The sequence below is a fragment of the Ooceraea biroi genome, chromosome 7 (genome assembly GCF_003672135.1).
Source record: "Ooceraea biroi isolate clonal line C1 chromosome 7, Obir_v5.4, whole genome shotgun sequence".
NCBI lineage: Eukaryota > Metazoa > Arthropoda > Insecta > Hymenoptera > Formicidae > Ooceraea > Ooceraea biroi.
The window spans coordinates 15,141,649-15,163,783 of record NC_039512.1 but is presented as its reverse complement, the minus strand read 5'-3'; the positions used below and the strand labels follow the sequence as shown (position 1 = coordinate 15,163,783).

General features: G+C 44.5%; 1 protein-coding gene across 2 annotated transcripts in view; it reads left to right on the top strand.

Annotated features, from left to right (window-relative positions):
• The first annotated feature begins 232 nt into the window (after positions 1-232).
• Positions 233-22,135, top strand: part of LOC105288005 — a 32,940-nt gene continuing 11,037 nt past the window's right edge. The window contains exons 1-6 of one of the 2 annotated variants that reach the window (XM_026970928.1): positions 233-675; positions 1,094-1,306; positions 3,384-3,487; positions 5,291-5,467; positions 6,213-6,428; positions 7,101-7,283. In XM_026970928.1, coding sequence (XP_026826729.1) covers positions 473-675; positions 1,094-1,306; positions 3,384-3,487; positions 5,291-5,467; positions 6,213-6,428; positions 7,101-7,283 — 1,096 coding nt within the window. In that variant the 5' untranslated portion in view covers positions 233-472. The remainder of the gene's footprint in view (positions 676-1,093; positions 1,307-3,383; positions 3,488-5,290; positions 5,468-6,212; positions 6,429-7,100; positions 7,284-22,135) is intronic. The other variant, XM_026970929.1, reaches the window with a different exon arrangement.

Here is a 22,135-nt window from a genome sequence, read left to right as displayed (position 1 = left end):
TGGAATATTTTAGAAGCACACTCTCTCGCGACAGAAAACTTTCGTTCTTAATCGAGCGAAGGAACAAGTTCGGCTTGTCATGGTAAAACATTATTGCGAAAAGATCCAAAGAGCACTTGTCAGTTTCAGCATATGAGTGCTACAAAACATTCCCATCTACAAAACCGGCGCTCGCGCGTCAATACTTTTCTACCAGAGCACCGCATTCGTTTTCCAGATCCTCTGGACTTGAAGAGTGGATCATCGGGGTCCTCAAAGGGATAAGATTGAACCGGAAGGGTAAGAAGGGTCAGCGACCGACAGCAGAGCAGTGCGCTGCAAGTCAAGTGGCCACGGTAAAAGCTGAAGAGGAAGCGAAAGTACGCATCTACCTTTCTCTCGAGAGCTCGCTTATCAGCGGCACTCGACGGCTAATTTTAAGCCGTTTCCTGTATGCGGCCGGACCACCAGGTCACTGTGATGATCAGCCGTCATGGCCCGGCCGACAGCGACGACCCTGACGAGTCTCCTGGTGCTGCTGATGATGACGATGGCGGTCTGCTCGTCGCACGGGATCGTCGCCACCACCCAACCGCCCTTCGCCATAGTCCTGAAGGCCGTGAAGCTGCATGGGGGATACATGGAGGTGGTCCAGGAGCGGAGGTGCTCCCACGGTCTCCTCCGATTGACCTGCAGGTTCGTCAGCGTTTCTCTAATCAGCACTAGCCGAAAGGAAGGGTCCGATTCCAGGTGGAACTCTGCACGGTTACCGAATACTCCGGGCTTTCCGAGGAAGCCAACTTGAATTTCTAGTCTGAACTTACAATTAGCTCGAGGCGTTCTCTTATCGCGACGTGATAAGGAACTTGCGTCTGCATCGCGAGCAGGCTGTCGTTATGGTGTGTTGTTGCAAGTTGTATTGCACGCTCGTGTTTCGAGTGCTTTAGGCTTGCGCTTGGGAAACAGGGCGCTTGCAAAATTCGAATGCCAGCTCGGAAAGTAATGAGAATAATGAGAAGAGCGTGGCATTACTTGCATTATGAATCCTGAATTCAGTGTTCTTTTTATGAAGAATTATATGTTTAGTTGTACAGACTCAGCTTTGCGGTTGCAGGTCATTGAAAGCATTCATCTTTATCCTGAAAGCGGAATACCACGCGAATCACACGGAATTCTGTTTGAAAAAGAAGCTGGCCGAGCTAAAGATGCCGAACAAAGGTAGCACTCGTCTGTGGATGGACGTCAGAGAACTTAAAGGGAACTACATCCTCGACGCCGAGGACGACGTGTCTGACGTTATCGACATCAGATCCTCTTTGAATAGGAGGTAAATCGATCCTGATATTATCATCAATAATTCGATTTCAAAATATGAAAATTTTTCATCAAAGAATAAAAGCGGCACAATAAATCATTCATCTTAAATTCCGAAAATAGAATCGATCGGTCTCAAGATAAAAATTATTTGAGCTGATTTTTTTGCGTTTCTATTAAGAGTGTATTACGTTACTCGTGTTAGTTTCTTCGATTACGCTCGCAGTCTCGAGCCGAGAGGGATTCTGTTGCCGTTTCGCCAGCTGGATTGAATTTTCATGGTCCTCGCCGGCGATATCGGGCTTCTGTTCCTGACACGAGCATTCGATGACATAAGATAGTGTCCGATTACGTGCTCTGAGGTAGACCGCGCGCGTTCTAGAAAACGATTCTTACCCCGAACGTTTATGGGCGAGTGCAAACATTGTAGTAGACACCTGCAGTGAAGCTATAAAATTGTGCGAACATTGAGTACTCTACAAAATCAGAAACTAAAATCTTCTCAATTGTTTCTATTAAATTCAAGTTATGTAAAAAGATGCTTTTTATATTAAAATTATGGTAAATTAAATTTTCCAATAAAAGGCAGGAAATGATTGAGATCAAAATAAATCAGTGCGAAAATGGAAAATAACAATTAGCGACATTCGAAATTACTAATCAAGTGTTCAAGCGCGATATAAAAGAGGAGAGAATGGAGGAAAATGCAGAAATTGTACTTTTGAAATATGATCGCTGGAAGGTTACAGGGAAACGCAGTTGAGGCAGCCACTTGATCGAACCACCCCCGGCATGCCCCGGCCATCCGTTTTTATCCGCCGCTTGTCGCGCACTCGAGTGCAGTCGAGGGTCGAGAGTGAAATCTCGACGTTTGATGTGCAGGGGGTAAAAGCATTCCTGAAGCAATAATTGCTCTCCCCGCTTACCACCCCGGTCGAAACGCGCGTCAGACGATCGCCGAAGGAGAAACAATCTCCGCTAAATGGCTGTTCCCCCCTGCGTTTACACAGCATCACGCTCCGAGAATTCCGCAAACGGAGGGACAGCTACGCGAGGGATGCAAATCTCGCATTGCTGAAATTGCATTAAGTCCTTCGCATGATGGATAGATGGAACATAACTTTTGCATTAAAAACTTGAGGATCTGCCGAGATAAAAAATATGCATTGAATCGCATCCAAATTGAAACAAAAATAGAAAAGAAAAAATAATTAGAATAAAATATAACTGTAACTTGATAACAGTAAGTGAAGATTGTAATTTTTTATTAATATTAATTTAATCAAACGTATGAACAATTTTTCACAGTGATTTTCATGAAATATTAAACTCATTATTTCGTTCGTGTTTCTTTTGCATTAAATATTAATAAAATGAGATAGCTTTCCTTCATAACGCGCATTGATTTTCCGATGATAATGGAGCTCCGCAAACACTATCGACAAACAGAGGCGCCATTATTGGCTGGCCTAGAAGAGGACAGAGCACAAGTTTCAATTTGAGAATCCGCCGGCGGGTCTAAAAATTTCACAGAGATTTCTCGCGAGGGTAAGAGCGCGGGGGTGAACGTTATTTCCCCTTTATTTCCGTCTAGGGACCGATAAAATCGACGGGAAGAAACTGGCGCGACGGGGTGCGACGACGTAACCCCTTGAAAGGGGTGAGAATCCACCCTCGTCCATTATTCACTCCTGCTTTCGGCGCGAGCAACAAAGATCGCGGCAACAATCGCCGCCCCGTAAATTCCATCCCCCCGTGGAAACGCTGCTTTTGTCAGCGCGTTTGCAACCCCTAATGACCGACGTCGCTTGTTTAATTAGGGACTGTCGGACAATCGACAGTATCCGAAAGCGGAACCTTAAATTATTTCCGCGAGTTACGATTTAGTCGTGCGGAAATAAGAATGAAACGTTTATGAAATATATCTCAGCGCATAATTCAATGGGGAGCACAACGGAATAGATCTGTGGCGAAGTCGGCGATTTCCATCAGCGAAATGAAAATGTCCATCTAACCATCTCGTTCTGTTTTCTTTCAGTCTATCAATCTCGGTTATTCATCAATTTATTAGAATATTTTTTGCGGTTTAGGTGCTCCGGCCAGAAACACTGTCGTTATGACGCAAGCATCGATCATCCGGGGGCTAATGCCTGGACCCCAGGTGGAATTTTGCTGAAGTACGCCTGCATACCGGGTGAGAATAATCTCAAGAATCATTTACTGCGCCTTGCAACGCCAAAATCTATTTTACCCAAATTATTACCCCACTCGAAGATTTCTATCTCGTCATCGGGTCATTGTCCGGCCAGCTGTCGTGCACGATCGTGGGATTAGTAGCATGTGTGTATGTATGTGAACGGAATATTTTCCCAAAACGCGACAAAACAGGAAATGGCGCGCGTCCGATGCGTTTGAGGGGGTGGCGAACCGCAGAAAGGGCTTGTAATCCCCGATATTCTATGGGGTAGCACATAACGCGCGTGCTACGCGCCATGCCGGCGAGTGCGGGAAGGGAAGCGGAAGTTTCTTAGGGTGTCGCGCGAGAGGAACGTTACTAGCTGAGTTCGGTTATTTATTGTCTGATTATCTTTGGAAAATCGCGGCATATGGTCAGCTGTGTAACGAATGACGTAACACCGTGTAACACTCGCACGTGTTTAGGTTTGCGGCCCCTCCTGAGTCTTCAGATTCCCGATTGCTGTGATTCATAATTCTCCATTGTGAATGGTAAAGCGAGAGAGATGAAAATGTGTTGATACAGACATATTAACAAAAAGGAACAAAGTGTAATGATGAAAGATGCAACGCGCAAACCGTTTCGAGCAACATTGAGAATTAAATTTTAAATCTCATTTCCTAGCTACTCGAAAGTCTCGATTAATAAAAAAAAGAGAAAGAATATTACCTACGTAAATTTTTAACAACCTGAACTTCTTGAATTGACGCCGACCTTTCGCGAATGGGATTCGAGTCGAATCAACCCTCAACAATCATTTAGTCGTTATCAACGAGTTATTCAAGGCATTCGACTGTACATCTCGATTGTGCATGCGAGACGTTTCATTAGACAAAGACGAGCGAACGATTGTCGAGTGAATCTATCGTTTGACAGAACAACGCTCGAAGGTCGTCACATGTTGGTGGAATTGGCGGAATATTGGATACAGCATACGTAGGTGCATATCGAGAAAGGGGTCACCAGGGGCGCAGAGGGAGAGGAACCGAGGACCAACCGCCCCTGCATTGCCCTTATTACCACCACCAGCGGATCGCTCCCTCTCCATCCCCAAATCTATCCTCCGAAACTGGGGCAAGGACACCCTCACCTTCTGACCTCGCTTGCAACAAAAGGGGGTGCCGATCGGGTATTGCTCGGTGACAAATGGACAAATGGACCGCGACGGATGCAGACGCTAATGGTGGCCGTATGGCTGCAAGCGGTCCCCCTGCTCCGCATCCCTCGCGAAAATAATTTCTTTCGAAGCGACCAAACTGCGCGCGTTGGGGGTAATGATTCGCTATTGGGAGAGATTTAATTAGAGGGTTGCATCTGCGGGCGGCGAGGAGTGTTGACTTAACACGATTTACCGAATGCCGTGCCACATCGAGATTCATTTGCACGATTCGTTCGTAATTTATTCAATTACATGTATATCATGCGCAGCAGAAACATTTATTACGGTTCAAGATCATTTTGAAGTTAGCTCACGCATATGCAAAAGCGTTTTAATAATTTTTATCGGCGTTTTAATCTCGTACGATAGTTTACTCGAAATTTTGCAATTAATTCGTAATTTGCAGTTTACTTAATTAATTAGAAACGTCAGAATGCACAAAGATGCGCTTTATTTTTCGAGACACAGTCAGAGATCTCGATTTTCATAATATAATATTTTTGCACGAATGCATCTTTCTGCACCAAAATTTCACGCCATGATTAACTGCTGTTATAGCCACAAACCGCAGCCAAGATTAATACTCAATTGATTGATTGCAGAAGCTGCGGTCAGACGATATTGCAACCAGGAGGTGAAGGTAACCGTCGGCGAAGGAGGCTACATAAACACTCCGGGTTACCCGTTATACTATCTTGGCGAGGAAACGTGTGGCTGGACCTTCAAGACCCTTCCGGGTCAGAGAATAGTTCTGACCTTTCACGACTTGGATATCCGCGGTAAGCTTGCACCTTACATCCCTTCAACCCTGAAACCTCTGCGCGACACGTAATATATCGATAAAAATTTACACAAACATCATTTTTACGTTTATTAAAAGGAATAACATTAATTGCGATACATAAATCGAGTATGTCGCGTATAAGGAAGGAAAATGTAGTAATTAAACATTTAATTTTATCACGAAGAAAATTAGAGCGAGATATTGTATAGCAGCTTTATATATATTGTATCTAACGTTAGCGATAAAGTTATATCAGTAGCACACATGTTAGTTCTTTTCCCGGCGGCGATGAAAATTACAAGTAACAATTTACGGCGCGCGGGCGCGGGCCGTTAAAATTTATCGCCCGAGTAAAGAGGGTAAATTCCCAAACAGACGCGTGCAACCGTCATCGCATGCAACGCGCCGTTAGAAGCGGCTTTGTGTATTTTTTTCGGAATTTATCGTGCCCGTCCAAGCTGAAAATTCGACCGCGATCCACCTCGCAGCTGTTGATCGCGTAACGACTCGCCAACGCGAAAAGCGGTTGGTTTATCGTGGCAATTGATGCCCCAAACACATCACTCGCGACATCGAGAGAGAAAGATCGGATTAGCGCGATCGCGTCGATCGATCATCGTCGGCTAAATAAACGCGCCGACCGCTTCTATGATCCCACGCTCGCGCGCGCGCGCGCTTCATCTCCTCAAATAAACCCCGAAGCGGAAGAGAGAAGGCCGCAAAAACAAATCTGCCCGCAGATCCGAGGCCGGACGGAAGCTGCGTAGACGTCGTGAGAGTGCGGGACCACGGCAGCACTCTCTTCGAGTTCTGCGGCACCGCAGCCGGCGCCCGGGTCGTCTCGACTTCAAACGTGCTGACCCTTGACCTCGTCGCCTCCAGGAGGCTCTACAGCGCTCGCGGCTTCCTACTGCAGTATCAAGGTGAGGGAAATGAGGTCGCGAGAACTTGGGGAGGTACGTTACAGAAGCGCTTTCCATGCGTTCGAACTAATTTTATTTATATATTTTCTTTTTTTCGTTGCGTTACTTCGCGCAATTAAACTGGGAATGACGTTTTTCTACTTCTCCACGCGAGGTAAAATCGATTAAGTTGTCCGAGTTCCGTAAATAGTACTTTGATGGAATTTAGGGGAGGAAGGGCATAATTCCAAAGTTGTTCCCGAAGTTTCATAGTTTCCTAAGCGAGGGATCCTACTCTTCGAGGTTCAATCGCGAAATAAGTTGGGAATATTCTAACTTTCTAAAGAGCACAGCAGCTTAGAATGCCTCTAGATAGTAGTGTGCGTGCGAACAAGTTCCTGCCAGTGTCTCCAAGTTTGCTAATTGATTTAGTAAGCGTTCTAGAGATCGTATTAGATATTATCATCTTTATTATATTATCTCAAATTTATTAGAATTATTATCAAAAATTATCACACGATTCTAATGTTGAAAATAATTTAGCATGTACATTTTGCACGGCCTCCGGCATTTTTGAATGTTCGGAAACTTTGTAAAAGTTGTACAGGGAGTAACAGGGAGTAACTAAAGGGTGAGGTTGATGCCTCTCGCAGATCGCGCAACTTTAAAGTGGAGCAAAGTATGCTCCTCGCATGGACGCAAGGAAATGAACCTGTGCATTTGCAGTGCTGGGCTGTCCGGAGATCGCGGCACCGAACGGAAGTTACGTGTCGAACGGTACGTTGACTTCGCGGACATTCCTATGCAAGTCGGGCAGCGTGTTTCCCGACAGCAAGGAGAGAAAAAGAACGCTCGAGTGCAGGAACGGCGTGTGGAACGAGACTGATACCAAGTTGCCTGGTTGCATAGGTAAGTGCTCGCTATTATGCATGATATTCTACTACATTTAATTATCATATATTTTGTGTTACATTTATTAATTTCCGCGATATATTTATAGTGTACATTATCTACATGCGTGCACGTATGTGTATATTTTTATATATAAATACATTTTATATATAAATATTTATATATAATATTTAATTACATATTATCTCATTGTAACAATTATATATTACAAATATGTAATATCTAAAAGATAATGTGCAATTAAATTAAATTAACATATCATTTTTCATATATTTTATTTCGTTTGTTTCGGAGTGGTTTTCATGGATATTACATTAAAGGATAAATTCATATGCTTTATTATATCGATTTCTGTAGCTGTATATTCATTATGGAATATATTTTATTTCATCTCGGTGAGCGAATTTATCGCGTCGTCGGAGATTTAATTTAAATTTTTATGAGAAAGCGAAGTGCGCGTTTCCGTGATTACGGCGCGGAAATAATGCGCTTGCTGTGCATAAAATAATAATACATGCACAATAAATCCGTTCTTGTCTGAGATTTTATTTTTTTCCGGCATTTATTTACCTCGCGCAGTGAACATTTCGTTAATGTTATTAAATATCCTCAGACGTGTATCTCGCAAATGAAAATTATTCGATTCCATAGGCAAGCCGCACAAATTACTTGAAAAATAATAGCAATGCTGCAGATTAATATAATTACAACGTATTACATAACAATTAAAACATAATTTATGGCCCTCCTTTTGTAATAAGTTTTATCTCACGCGGATTACTCGCGTCACTTGAATACCCCATTACTCATCTACAAGGTGTCCTAAAACCATCGATAAAACAATTTTAATAACATACTCTGCGAACATATTTCAAGACAATATTCTACTACAAAAATGCTGACGACTTAATTACAAACGATTGAATAATAATTAAATTACTATTTAATAATAGTCTAAGCGGGAGTGATTTTATTATATTAATGCAGGAAACAAATTTGACATTATCACGGGCTCACATTCACGAAATTAGCGGAGCACTTCAAGTATTAAATTAATACTCGGACACGGAGGAAGTCTGACTCACGCGAGATCGCTAACGTTAATCATACAGTCTCGAAATTTATAGCGTGCCTCTCCCCTTTCTTTTAAATTTCTCATCCCCCTTTCGTCCCGATACTATCTATTTTCCATGGTGCCCGGTCGATAGACGCAGCGCGTCCTTTCTCGAGATTAATCAAAAGTCGCACGCGCGTGTCCGGACGCGTGAGTTCACGCGACGTAACTGGCAACGCGCGAGTTACGCGACGAGGCGCGCGAGATAATCGATACGGCCCTTTCGGGTCGGGAAACCCGTGGCTAGTGATGGCACCGAAACCCCATAAAAATTGCTTGGCGCGTCGCACTGCAACTTCGAGCAAAGTCTGCGTTCATCATTTTTATATAAAGATTTTTTATTTATTAAAACCATCACGAATCTGTTTGATTTGCAAAACTGTCATGTGGAAGAAAAAACCTGCTTACTATTAAAAATTTTTTTAATTAAACGTTAAGATTAGGGACCTCATCTAACCATCTCTTTAATTGTTCATAATTTTCTAATAAAAAACAAGCGATGACTAAATTTTCTTACAAGTTAGTCAGTCATGTTCTTGATAATATGTATCACAATCAGTGAAATCAGTGAGGTCGTCTAATCTTAGCATTTTACTAAAATCTGGGAAAATCATGAAATTAAATTGCAGCCGAATAGAAATGTATCTTTTATGGTGAACTTACGTGTTATTCGATTAGTTTTCATACATACTTTTAAATATATAATTTTTCGTATAAATATAAATATTACTCGACGGTATCACTTGATTCAAAAATTCGAAAAGAGATATTTGTTTGACTTTATCGAAGTCTTATCGCCATTTATCGCTGAAATCTTTACATCTCCCATCTCAGAAAGACGCCGAAAAATGACAGATAAAACGCAAGCAAATAGGACAAAACAAGATAGCAAGATAAATCCGAAGCGCGCGCCGAAATATGACGATGAATCTTGGTCGGACTGGAAATCTCCAAAGTTCGCCCAGAATTTGGCGGGAAACGCTCGAAACTCAAAGTTCACGCAAAGACTCTTGTTCGTTAGAGTTTGGGTCGGTTAGAGTGCCATCGCTAGCCATGGTTGTCCATCGAGGGGGCTATCTTCCCCCTCGAAGAAACTGGTGGGGATTCCCTCCGCTTAGGAAGGGAGCGACCGAGACGAGGCTTACTCGGTAGGGGAAGGAGAGACGAGGACGGACTGACAGAGAGAGAAGGAGAGAGTCTTAGGGCGCAGAGAGGGTTTCCAAAGGCAACCATATATCCTCGTTTTGCCGTTGTCGTCGTTATCGTCGTGGCGCGCTCATCGCGACGCCAGTCGTCTGGACGCCACGTGTCTTCTTGGACGCAAGAAAAAACACGCGCCGCAAATTCGCTTAGTAAATCAGTAAACGAGGGCACGTATCGCCGTTGACATCTCCTCAATATCGTTCTTTGGAGAACGCCACAGGTAGCCACGGGCTCGAGAGGCACGCTGCGAGATCCGCCAGGTAATTGATTGAGCTTTTAGTGATTTGAAAATAGAAATTTTTGTAGCTATTTGTAAGAGCGCGGCTCGGTTTCGGTTTGTTGAAAATCTTAATAATGTCCAGGTTAGAATGAACATTTTCGAACGTCCTCGAAAATTCTCGAATCGAGGAAAGGGAGCTGTTAATACTCGTGGAAAAATTTATATCGTTGAAAACAAGTCATGCTAGGCAATTATGAATTTTATCGATTCGTCAGTTCGAAGTTATCGCGAAGATGCGAAGAACAATTAAAGTTCAGGAGTTAATCTTAAATTATTGAATATTAGCGAATCGTTTCTCGAAGCGCGATGATTTAGGGAGCAAAGTGCATGATGACTCGGAATGATCGGCGAAAGTATACACAAAGTGTCTCGTCTAATTGGATCGGTAATCGCACGAGCGATAATCGAATGCGAGGTCAACGAAATGATCTTCCTGTTGAACCTTCGCACTCATTGCAATCGCTGGGCTAATTAATCTCTCGTTTGTTTCTCTCTTTGTATGCGGCTCGCTCCTACCGAACCGCTTCGATCAACCGGATGGGGATTAATTACTGGCGAATCATTAATCACCGAGTCGAGTGCGAAGGCATGATTAAATTGTTGATCCGGTCTCAACCGCTTCGTTCATTTTTCGAATCTACTAGCGGTATCGAGTTTCTGAGTAATCCAATGAATAGTCATGAATCAATCGATAGGAATATCGAGGAATACCGAGTAATATAATTTTGACATAAAAGTATGTTTTTATGTAATATTATGTACATATGTTTCTGTCTAATATTTTATCTACTTAATTCCAGTAGATAAAAATTTAATTCATGTTACGGAATCCTGACAATTATAAACCGAGTAAAGTAAGATAATTGCAAAACCGAAATAGAAAACCTCAATTTGATCGTGCGTTGATTTATTTTCCTTGTAAATTCCTATTTCCGTAGCATTTATCTCCTACGGAAAACAACAATTTTCAATTCGTCGAAATTTATTTTCCGGAAGAGAATTTATTTTTCCTAGAAAATGGTATTTCTACGTGATCGTATTCATATTGATCGATGGAAACAATTATAGTCCACATTTGTTGCAAGAGTAATTGCATTTTTCTGTATATTTGCCGGGAAATGTTTGTCGATATTTTTTTCACGTCACCAATCTGTTCTGCAAAGAGCCTCTACTCCCAAGCACACTGCGCGAATTGTGTTCTCTGTATTAGATTGTCGAGAGCGTTCACACACTGGGGAGCATTCACAGCAGAGAGAAACAGACAAACAGAGAAAGAGAGAAAAGAGGGGAGAGAGAGAGAGAGAGAAAAGATACCGCTGGCAGCTGCGTGGCCCAAATTAAAGCTCGCTCTGTAAAATCATCCGACGTCGCCTCAAACTCGTCGGCGACAAAGAAAGCGAAGCAGTTAGGAGAGAGAGAGAGAGAGAGAGAGAGGGAATGGCGGACAAAAGAGAGATACGGACACAAGCCGTGACTTTGTACGAGACTTGTCTGTTCCTCTCTTCGTTTTTCCGACGGATTGCCTCCCGTTCCCGAGAAACAATCATTCGGCCACGAGATCTACTGCGAACCTGCCATCAGAAAGAGAGAGAGAGAGTGTTGAACAAGTTTCCTCCTGCTCGCGCTCGCTATATAAAGCGGCGTGCGATTAAATTTAAACTTCCCAAAGCGCCAGTTAATCACGCTACACAAAGATGAAGCGCGCTTCCGGTAATCCGAGGTGAAAAACGCCGGGAAACATCCAAGAGAGAGAAAGAGAGAGAGAGAGAAGAGCGCCTCGCTCCTGTCAAATTTTCATCTATTATGTATGCAAAAGTTTTAGTCTTTTTTTCGCGACCGAATCCAACATTTATTTGGAAAATTGGCAGAAAGTTATAAATAATAAGAACAAATACTTTCAAAATTAAATGGTATTGGATATATGATATAAAAATAAAGCAAAAATTTATAAAAACACTTTTGCATACATCTAATACTTGATCCTCGAGTTCACCACGAAGAAACATAAATATGCTGCTTACAACATTTATTATTATTATTTCTCGAGTCACGATTATCCGACAGTTGTATTTTATAACGAGATAAAAGCAAGATTGACGACAAGAAAAGAAAAACGAGACAATTCTCGAACATCGAGAACATTGGAACGCGTTGTTCCATTTCAATCATTCCCGAAACGAAACCAATTCGACGCAGTTCAAAGAAATCTATTTTGTCCCAATTTCCCAGATCAATTTCCTTTGAAAATCGGATTCCTCCCAAAAATGGGGGGAGGGGCATTTCAGTTTCGCGCGATGCATCTGGGGCAGATGCATGCGTAATTCGGAAGGTGATGCAGCTGCAACGTTACTTCTGTGCTGTTGCTGTAACGTTGGGAGTGTTGCGAGCGGATAGGGGAGAGAGAGAAAGAGAGGAAAGAAGAGAGACGATCACCGACTCGATCCTGAAGGAGGAATAAAAGGTGATGGGGACGGTGGGGGCATTCTTGATCCCCTCCTTTCGCTTATCCCGTCCATCTTTTTCTCGTTCTCTCGTTCTTTCTCGCACGCTCTCTATCTCTCTCCTCTAGCTTCTCCTCCTGCGGTGATAAATTTAGAGTTAGCAGAATAAAACGATGGCACAGCTGCACGGCCCGAGCTCGCTCCGCGAAAGTACAGCCTCGATCTATCGCTGAAACGAGAACTTCGCTTAAACGTAGCCAGTGAGGTAAACTTGCCAAACTGAACAGAATTTATTGAAGGTTCTGTAATTTCGATTCGATCGAGAAAACTATTGACGTGATATTATTATATGTAAAATATACTTAATTAAAAAGGCGAGAGAGGGAGAGAGAGACATTTAAGTAGAATAATGGAGAACAATCTAAAACTTAGACAGCTATTGATCCTCAATATTGCATAATTGTATAATTATTATTGACTTGAAGCTTTTACGAGATAAATATAAAATAATTATCTGCCAATTTCAAGCAACAGAAAGAAGCGATGCTAAAGAATCATCAAACTTGAACGCTCTTTGTGTTGTCACTCAAAGTTTCAATTTTCCAAAGCGCTACAGATAGTTTATCAATTCTCGATACCAGGACACGTCGTATCTCGATGCGTGATCAACAAAGACCAGCGTCCCGTGCAACCTATGTGCAACCAATCAGCTGCTGCTTGCTGCTCGCTGTTCGAAGCATCAGCGACCGAAATCGATTCTAGTTGCCGCATTCCCCGTGACGAAACCGACTCTCTCGCGTCGACGTATCGCGCGCGCCAAGAGAACGGCCAACTTGTTTTCGAGCGAGCGGCATCGAGGAGGAGCGTGCCGGAGGGGGCAAGGGAGGAAAAGGGTGGCAGGAGGAGAAGTAGGAGAAGTTGGAGGAGGCAATTGGCGGTGGGGCGGGAAGGAAATTGGCGTAGCGGGTGATAGCTTCCCGACCCTACTCGCTCTCCCTTCCTCCGCCAAATCCTCCGGTTACCCCCTCGGTGTTTCCCCTCGCTTGCCCTGGTCCCCCTGCTCGTGGTTGCCCTCACCACGCGCGCCGTAGGTCTCCCTCACCGTGCGGAGGGAACGAGCGCGAACTGCGCGCGCGATGCCGCGCCGGGAATCTCCCGCAGTCGCCGTCGGCGTTCCTGATCTACGTAGAACGGCGTCTCGCGTCTCTACCGCGTCACCATCGCCTACTGCCCTTTGTTCATCAATGGCGAGCTCGCGTCCGCGTTCACGCACGCACGCTTACCCGCGATCACGCATCAACACCACGCACGCGCGCGGGTACCGCGAGCCCTGCCCGCCGCCGCGCCTACCCGAGAGTGCACCGTCGTCAAGGTCATCGCGGGACCGAGTCGAGTAGGGACTGCCGAGCCGAGCGGAGAATCCCCCTGCGGGGACGAATCTGCATCCAAGTCCCCCTGCCCTAAGAGGGAAGATTGGTCCCACCACGTGATCACGATCACGAGAGATGTCCACGAGAGATATCTTCCTGGTAAGAGCTTTCTGAGGAAGGAAGAGAGAGAAAGAGAGTTGGTACCACTGGAGAGAATGCTCTGAAATATTACACGAGAAGCGTCTTCTGTCAGAGAGAGGGAAAGAGAAAGATTCTTGAAGAAGCGTTCTGCAACGAGACATGACCAACAGTCGACGATTTCCCTAGATTTTCTAGTAAGCTGGAACTCTCTCAAAGAGCAGGAAAGAGAGAGAGAGATGCTCAAAGAGCTCCTCTTTGGGAGAAGTGCGCCGAGAAATCAGCAGACTGCTTGGAAAGAGATAATTCTTATAAAAGGTCCGCCTAAGGCTTCTTGAAGGAGGAGAGTGAATCTTCCGGGACTTCCCGAAAGACTCGAACTCGCATAAAGCGTTTAATGGAAAATTCGGTCTGCAAAAAGCGAATCTTGAAGTTTCGCTTCCGAGGAGTCCTTTGGGAACCCAAAAATCCGCGCAAGGGAACGATGACGTTTGGCGATTCCTGAGTACTCACTGGCGATAAGGGAAAGTCAGAATCAGTAGTCCCAAGTCCTAGACTGGGAGAACACTTTCGAGAGGAGCAAGGAAATGTTGCAGGACCGTTTATAGAGGAAGAGAAACGGCAGGAGGCAGGATCGTCAAGGTCGCACGTGAGATCACGATTTCTGAAGAACACGCGCGCGCTGCGTGGCGGACAAAGTTCAGGCGTGCAGGAGAGAAGGAGAACCAATTGAGCCGTTAATTATGCCTTAACGAGCCGTAACTACACGGTGCAAAGTCGCGCGGGACTCCCACGAGGAAGGAGGGCAGGAGGAGGAAGGAAAGGGGAAGGTAACACACCCACCTTTCCGATAAAGGAACGAAGGGCGATGCGGTGGCAGCGTTGTCAATTTGGACGGCGCGTCAATTCGCGAGAAGGAGCCTCTTAGGTAACCGAATCGGCCGCCACGGAGGAACAGAGAGAGAGGGAGGGAGACACAGAAGAATAGAGAGCCCGACGAAGAGGAGGGGGAATCGATGGACTTTGTACCCGACTACACAATGACTCACGGTCGAGTTTGAGGAAGGAGGAACGCGTGACGAAGGGTATGTGCAACGTTGATGAGGAATAGAGGGAATGCGTTTCGCGCGAAGGAAACAAAGCGGGACAGGTATATCTTCTCGGCTGATCTCACGATAGTTCCACGTTCTTGAGGAAAATTGTTGTTCTCTTCCAAAGCTTGTCTCTCGAACGAAAAATCGAGTCGAAATTTTTAGGAGAACCGTGCCACTCACTCGCGCCTCTTGCAGCTCCCGTGTGCTGATGCTTGATCAGTCAGTGAGTGCCGCGCTTCTGCAATTGTCACTTCCGCAGCTGGCGAGGCCAGTCTCGATTGGACCGCGCAGTTGGTTTGTATCTGATGGAAAATTGACGCGTTTCTAACGAACGTTTCGCAATTATGGAAAAATACCGCGGATCTACGTCCAATCGATCCAATTGGATTCGCTTTAATTGCAGAGCGAATTTCCAGTCGAGATGGAATCGTTTTCGAAGAGAGCTTTAATGAGTAACTTTTTTTCGAGCACCAGCCTTTCCGATGCGCGCGAGTAAATGATTTGGATATTTGAAGGGATATCGCCTCATCGGTTTTAAATCGCGGCGGTTCGAATTACCGACAAGAGCCGGTTCATAAAGCTCTCTTCGGAAAGCCGCACATTCCACGGGAAACCACAATTACGCCGAAAAGTGGATACCCGAGTACGTTCCCGCTTTGCGTCCTTCGTCTTTCCAAAATTGGAGCGACGTTCCGTTTGTGATCCGTCTCTCTCTCTATCTCTTTCTCTTTCTCTCTTCCGTTCTAGCTTCCATGGGAAGCGATTATCTCTCTCGATCTCTCTCGTTTTGTTCGCTGCGTTTCATTTGCGTTCTCCCAAACGGCCGCAGCTGTTAAATCGCGCTCGTAACACATGTTTGTCACGCAACAAGGCCACCATGACAAACATCATCGTGCCGCAAGTTTCATCGCGACGGAACTTCGAATGAACTTCGCAGCAATCTGTTTTGATCCGGCGCACACTAGCCTGGACGTACAATTGCTTCTCGATTGGCAAATGAAGAAAGCAGAACGAAGAGCGAGAAAGCTCTTGCATTCTTGGAAGCGTGGAAAGCAGACAAACACGAAAATCAAAGGAACAGAAACGGGAAAAATACGTTTTGGATTCCCTTCAGTGAAGTTTATGTGCAATAATTAATGGATTTTATCTATTTGTTCATGTAACGAGAAAACTCTTTTGCTGCAAATTGGCAATCAGAAGATACATCAGTTTCTCAAGATTGAAGAACATGCTTAATGATGTTGACACCATATAAATATTTAGACAAAATTACACGATTGTCGGAATTTTGGTACCTTTTTTATAATGCATAGCGAACCAGAAAACTTCACGATCACGCAAATTTCTAGCTCAACAAACATTTTTCCGTAGAAGAAGGAATTCGCGCGAAGAGATTCATTGACCACTGAAGTCGCACAATCTGTTTTATATGCATTACGTCATTGCGATGATTACCTTTTTAAATGCACGTGATAAGCGTGCACGCGATTAACACGCGCGCATGATTACTGTCTATCTATCGCGCTCGAATATGATCAAATCGCCTTGCAACGCGTAACTTCCGGTCGGTACACCCAACAGTCGCTAACTCGTTTCGTGCGAATCCACAAACGGCACATTCGTGCGCGAAAAGCGGTCTGAAAAAAAGGACGAACTGCACAAGTAGAATCGCTCATTGGTCCTCAATCAAAATAATCGCGCTCGACCACCAAACATTTATTTGGCGAGAATGCATAAAACGAGATGTATAAAAAGTCCCCGGACTGAAAAAAATTTGATTTGGATCCAGAAATAGAAGAAACCACACACATTCGTTCGTTCGCGCTGGAGTCTGCACTTTTCGCGAGTTAACGTGATCCTGATGCGTCTATTAATAAATGTAAGAACAAACAGCCGTCCATCCGCAAGAACCGTGATATTGATCAATCTCGATCTTGTTCGTAGCTCAGTTGATTACCTGATTTCTCATCCGCGCAACGAACTTTCGCAACGCGTCGCGTAAACAATTCGATATTCCATTAATATCGATGAGGATGAAAAGAAGACTTTGCGGATCTTCTTGCGGTTCGCCGGGGCGCGGGGGGACAATTGAGGGTGATGAAAAAAATCCGTGGAAGCTCCAGGGGAGAGCGTCGAGGCGGAGAGGAGACCCGCTGCATCTGAGGGCACCGATAAGGGAGATAACGCGGCCTCTTCCGTTTCGCCCCACTCTCCCCTGGTTGCGCAGGGGTCAAAGGGCACGGGGAACGGCGGAGGCGTCGTCACGCCGCGCGCTGCGTCGGCTGGACAATAAAGCCGACGAAATAGCGTCGGACGCGCTCAGTCGGTGCCACGCGCAACGTCGCGACGCTGCTGTCGAAGTGTGCGGAGTTTAGCCGAGGGAAAGAGGAGCGTGGAGGAGGAGGAAGAAAAGCGCAGAGCGTTCCCGGCGGTGACCGCGTACACGCGTGCTTCTACTTCTCGATCCTGATCAGTGATCTTCGGAATCGAGATCGTCGAGGTCAGACACTTCGCATTTTGTCCGGCGCCAGATCAGAAATAAGAAGGAAAAATCATCAAGACTGAGTGATTGAGAGTGCTTGTTAGCGAGAACAGGACGATTTTTGCGCGGAAATATCGCAAAATCCGCTTGTGCAACTCGCATGAAAAACAGCGCGCAAAGGAGAGTTCTCCTATTGGCGAGTCAAGAGGAAAGACTCTTGAGCACATATTCCCGTGACGATTTCAGCTGTAACGACGACTAGTGCGGGTCGACGTTTCGAGGAAGCAGCGTTTTGGGAGTTTCGTGGAAAAACGAAGGACGCATTCGAGATTTCACGTCGTGCTCGAGAGCCGAGAGGACAGTAACGAGGAAGAGGGAAGAGACGCCTCGAGCCTCCAATTTCTCGCAGCATCAAGAAAATTGCACACTCGAGATATTGAATTTTCTGCGAACTCGCGGCCAACTCGTTGGCGATTTCATCATCCTAATTACGGGCGTCGCATCGTGGGACGACCTCTCGAAAGAATCCTCGATCGACGTGGCGTCGAGGTTCACCTCGCTCTTCAACCCGCGGCGTTTTATTCGTTCGTACGTTCGTTTCGGGCGAAGTTGATTTCCTTCGGGCTTCCCTCGCGCGCGCGACAGATCTCTTTTCTTCGTGAATGAACCCACGCAGCAGTCTTGTGCCAAGTGGGAAGAGAGAGAAAGAGAGAGTGAGAGATAGAGATAGCTAGAGAGGGTGGGGAAGTACAGGGAGAGAAGTGGAGGGGGAGTTTCCAAGAGTTTTAACACGAATCCCTCGGACCTTCAGTAGGATCTAGTGGAAGCGGCAGAAACTGCGAGAGAATCGCACTGTTGCAACGTGCAGCAGGGATCGTGTGATGGTGGTGGTGGTGTTGGTGGTGCGCAGCAGCAGCAGCAGCACCAACAGCAGCAGCAGCAGCTGACAGACGGCCGGGACACGAGATAATAGATATTTAGTCGAATCTCGCGCATAGACAGACTTCATGATGATTCGAATATTCACGGACACCTTCAGGAATCTGATCAGTGAGTGTCATGCCACTTGTTTAGTCACGCGACCCATCGGACGCCGATTAATCGGTCGGCGGCCGCGCGACTCGCACCTACATTCGGATGAATTCTCGGGCGAACGCGTTGCCGCTGCATTGTCGCGTAAATAAACCCCGGGGGATCATTGTTGTCTGCGGTTGTACCGTGTAACGGAGTAATTGAAGTACGATTGAAGTTTGAAGTCGAGGAGAAAAGCCATCGCCGATCGCGAAATTTTGCCAACTCGCTGAAATCGTATGCTCAAACTTGAGATCATGAGCTATTAACTTTGACATTCGCGCTGTACGTCTCGAATTTACTCTAGACTCAGGATTTTTATTTTTCCGCGAGTCGAGAAAGAAACAATAGCGATTCAATATCGCCAGCGCATCAACTCGTCTCGACGTTCCTTACGACAAAATTGCTCGGATTGTTAATAATTATCGCTCCTTAATTGGAAAATAGGTCAGCATGATAAATATATTACATGATATTCCATCATGTAACATGTATGTCGACATTTCATATCTAATGTAAGACATTTCACGTTTCACGATCATCTCGACATGAGTCTCGTGAATCTTCGATGCTTTCATTAAAGTTCCAGATTCTGCGTTTGTTTACTGCGAAATTCTAGACTTTGTACCTCGGCGCCGCGACGACGTCCTCGATACTGTATCCTCTCTTATTCCGTCTCCTTTTATCCCGCGCCGACTGATTTGAATCTCCCGTGTCTAAAAAAAGTGGTAATCGTGCAATCGAGCCTGTGGCGGGTTGCGAAATCCCGTTGATTGGTGGAAAACTGATTGGAAGCGTAGTTCTGCCCTCGGCTCGCGAAAGAAATTGCACAAAAGGAAATTGGTTCGTTTGCGCGCGACAGTAGTGGAATTAAATTTCGCTGTCGCGGAACTATGGCGTCGTTCGTGGTCTGACCTTAAGTCATATGTTGATTCAGCGGAGTGCACTTCCACCGCACGAAGCTCGATCGAATCGCGAGAAATGCCCACGTGTCTTGCTAAATCAAGCCCCAGGCACTTTTCGAGAAAACGAAATAATGTTTCTGGTTGTTACGATTGACTTCCATGAGCTCGAAATCGAATTCGAATTTTGCGAGTCTACGATCAACTTTGCCAGACCAGATCTTTTGTATTTCTTAAAGCATCTCTAAAAGCTGTTCGCAGTTGAATAAGCGAGTATAAATTTGTAATCAAATTTTCACGTTAACTATTTTATACACATATCCAGACATAAGTCGATGATTTTAACAAGACAAAATACGGAGCGCGAATTTTCATGCTGCAAAAAATTGTCGCACTGTATTTTCCTCATGACGTAAACAATGCCGCTTGATTATTTTTTTCGATAGGATTCATTACTCATCACACACAACCTTGCATTCTGAAATGACTCGCTCTTCCATGGCATACGTGACCGATGCAACGTACGAAGCAGTTGCATCTTACATGCTCCAGACTGTTCCCTTCTTGGTATCTGCATGCTGCAAATCTCAGAGCGTTATTTCTGCACTTAATTATAGCTTAAAGTGCATTTTTACATCGCTACTCTTCGATCCTCGTGCGCGTTAAAATAACACGAACGAATGTGTTGCTTTCAAATTGCATAGGTAAGATGCCATTACATAACGCACTTGGATTTGTGCAGCGTGTTCCTCCCGTAATTCGAGCCCCATGAGCACCGTAAATCACGTGACGCGGGCATCTCACGATTGCATCATCCGCGCTACAATTTCATAATCCCTCCGTTCGCGGACTGTAATTTGTGTCCGTTTAATTATCTCTTTATATTTCTTCTCCTCAAACCACATTAATTTTTTCCAAGCAAGAAATTTGCTCGCTGATCTCTCCTCCTCTCCTTTCCTGCACTCCCGCGCACCCAGATCGATTATCGATATCCTTAAATTATCAATCCACTCTGTCTCCTAGACATCGACAACGATTATTAGCTTTACGTAAACGAATTTCGTTCAACCAATCTGCCAAAGAGATTTTCCGAAGTTCTTTCCGCTTTAACATTGACTACAAAAATCGTTTTCATTTTTATTTCCCCAGCTTTTCCGGTTTTATCTTACTTTCATGATGGACTGTACGGTTTTTCCTATGGTTTGCGTCAGAAGAGCCGCCGTGCAAGAAGTATCCAACTTCGGGCACACGATCGAACGAGATTTCCGTTCTTGAGGGAGTTCCTCGCTGCTCGTTCTAAAATTAATACCTTCCAAGGAAGGATCATGACGTAATTCTACCAGCGACGCTGGCGTGGAAATCGCTCGGCTTTTTTAACGAAGACGGACTTTGGACTTTGGCCGGAATAATCGCGATAATACAGGCTTCTGAATAAACACACGGGCGTGCGATGCTAATCTAAATAAGAAGAAGACACACGTGATGTGTCGTGTGACATATTATTAGATATTGTTGTACCCGTGCATACTTATTGTAACGGAACGGTAAACGTAGCTGTTTTTATATTTGCATAAATTAGTCGATATTTACAAACAGTCGTATAAAATTTCATCGCACTTTGCTCTCCATAAATATTTCACGCGTTTGTGTCACATGCGTTAGAATATTCATGAATGTCGTGCACATTCATTATATTATTTTACATTGCATTGCATTGCATTATACGCGTATTTATTACATTATTACATTTAATTTTATTATACTATATTTCGCGCACACTATTATATAAACTCCGGCACAACGGTATCATTCATTATTCTAATCGCTATAACAAAACGACCATGAAATAAAATCGACACGATAGATAGAAGAATGTGCATAAATTCGAGAATTGTTTATTCGAGAAAGCGTATTTCAATCGCGCATTGCGAAATCCAAGCAGGCCGCAGTGAGCTTCACGTCGAAAATTTCTAACGCATAAATTCCTTCCGTAATCGTTCCACGAAATCATTTCGGAATGCATTAGAAGCAAGTCTGGCTAATCCTCCCTCCATTTTGCCGGGGATTAACCGCGTTATGGGCCTGCCGACAATTGGCGGCGACTGTAGGATGAGCAAAGATAGCTCGCAGCACGACGGAAAGCTTTAGTTTTAGTTGTTTCAGAAACTATAATCTCTCTCTTTCTCTCTCGTCGCTGGAAGACGGTAATATTTATTTAATGTCCGAGTATACAATCATGTATTATAAGAAACTATCATCTGGAAATTTATTTGGAAATCCTTTCGATTAATTAATTCACGTTAAATAGTATGTAGGCAGATTATTTTATCTCTTTGTGCGCATCCACAAAAAGGTAGAAATTAGAATTCGCGTGTGAAAGAGATTTAAAAATCCGGTAACATGATGTATGCATCTGTTTGTAACATTTACTTGACTGGTTTGCGAAACTTGCGATGGAGTTTTTGAAAACAAAACCGAGATCAGGAAATGACGCAACGCATGTTTATTACAGAGCACGAAATTTATACGCCGCATCAATCATAATGCTCTCCGAAAAGATTGCTTTTGGCGAATTTTGTTCTACAAGGAATCGAGAGAGAAATTCATCAGTTGCAGAAATTTAATATCTGATATCTAACATTTAATATTCAATACACCATAAAATATCTAATGTCGTAATCAGCCGGAGCGATCTCACAAAGCGATCACACAAAAAGTTAAACGAATAACTATGCAGCTTACTTATTACTCGTT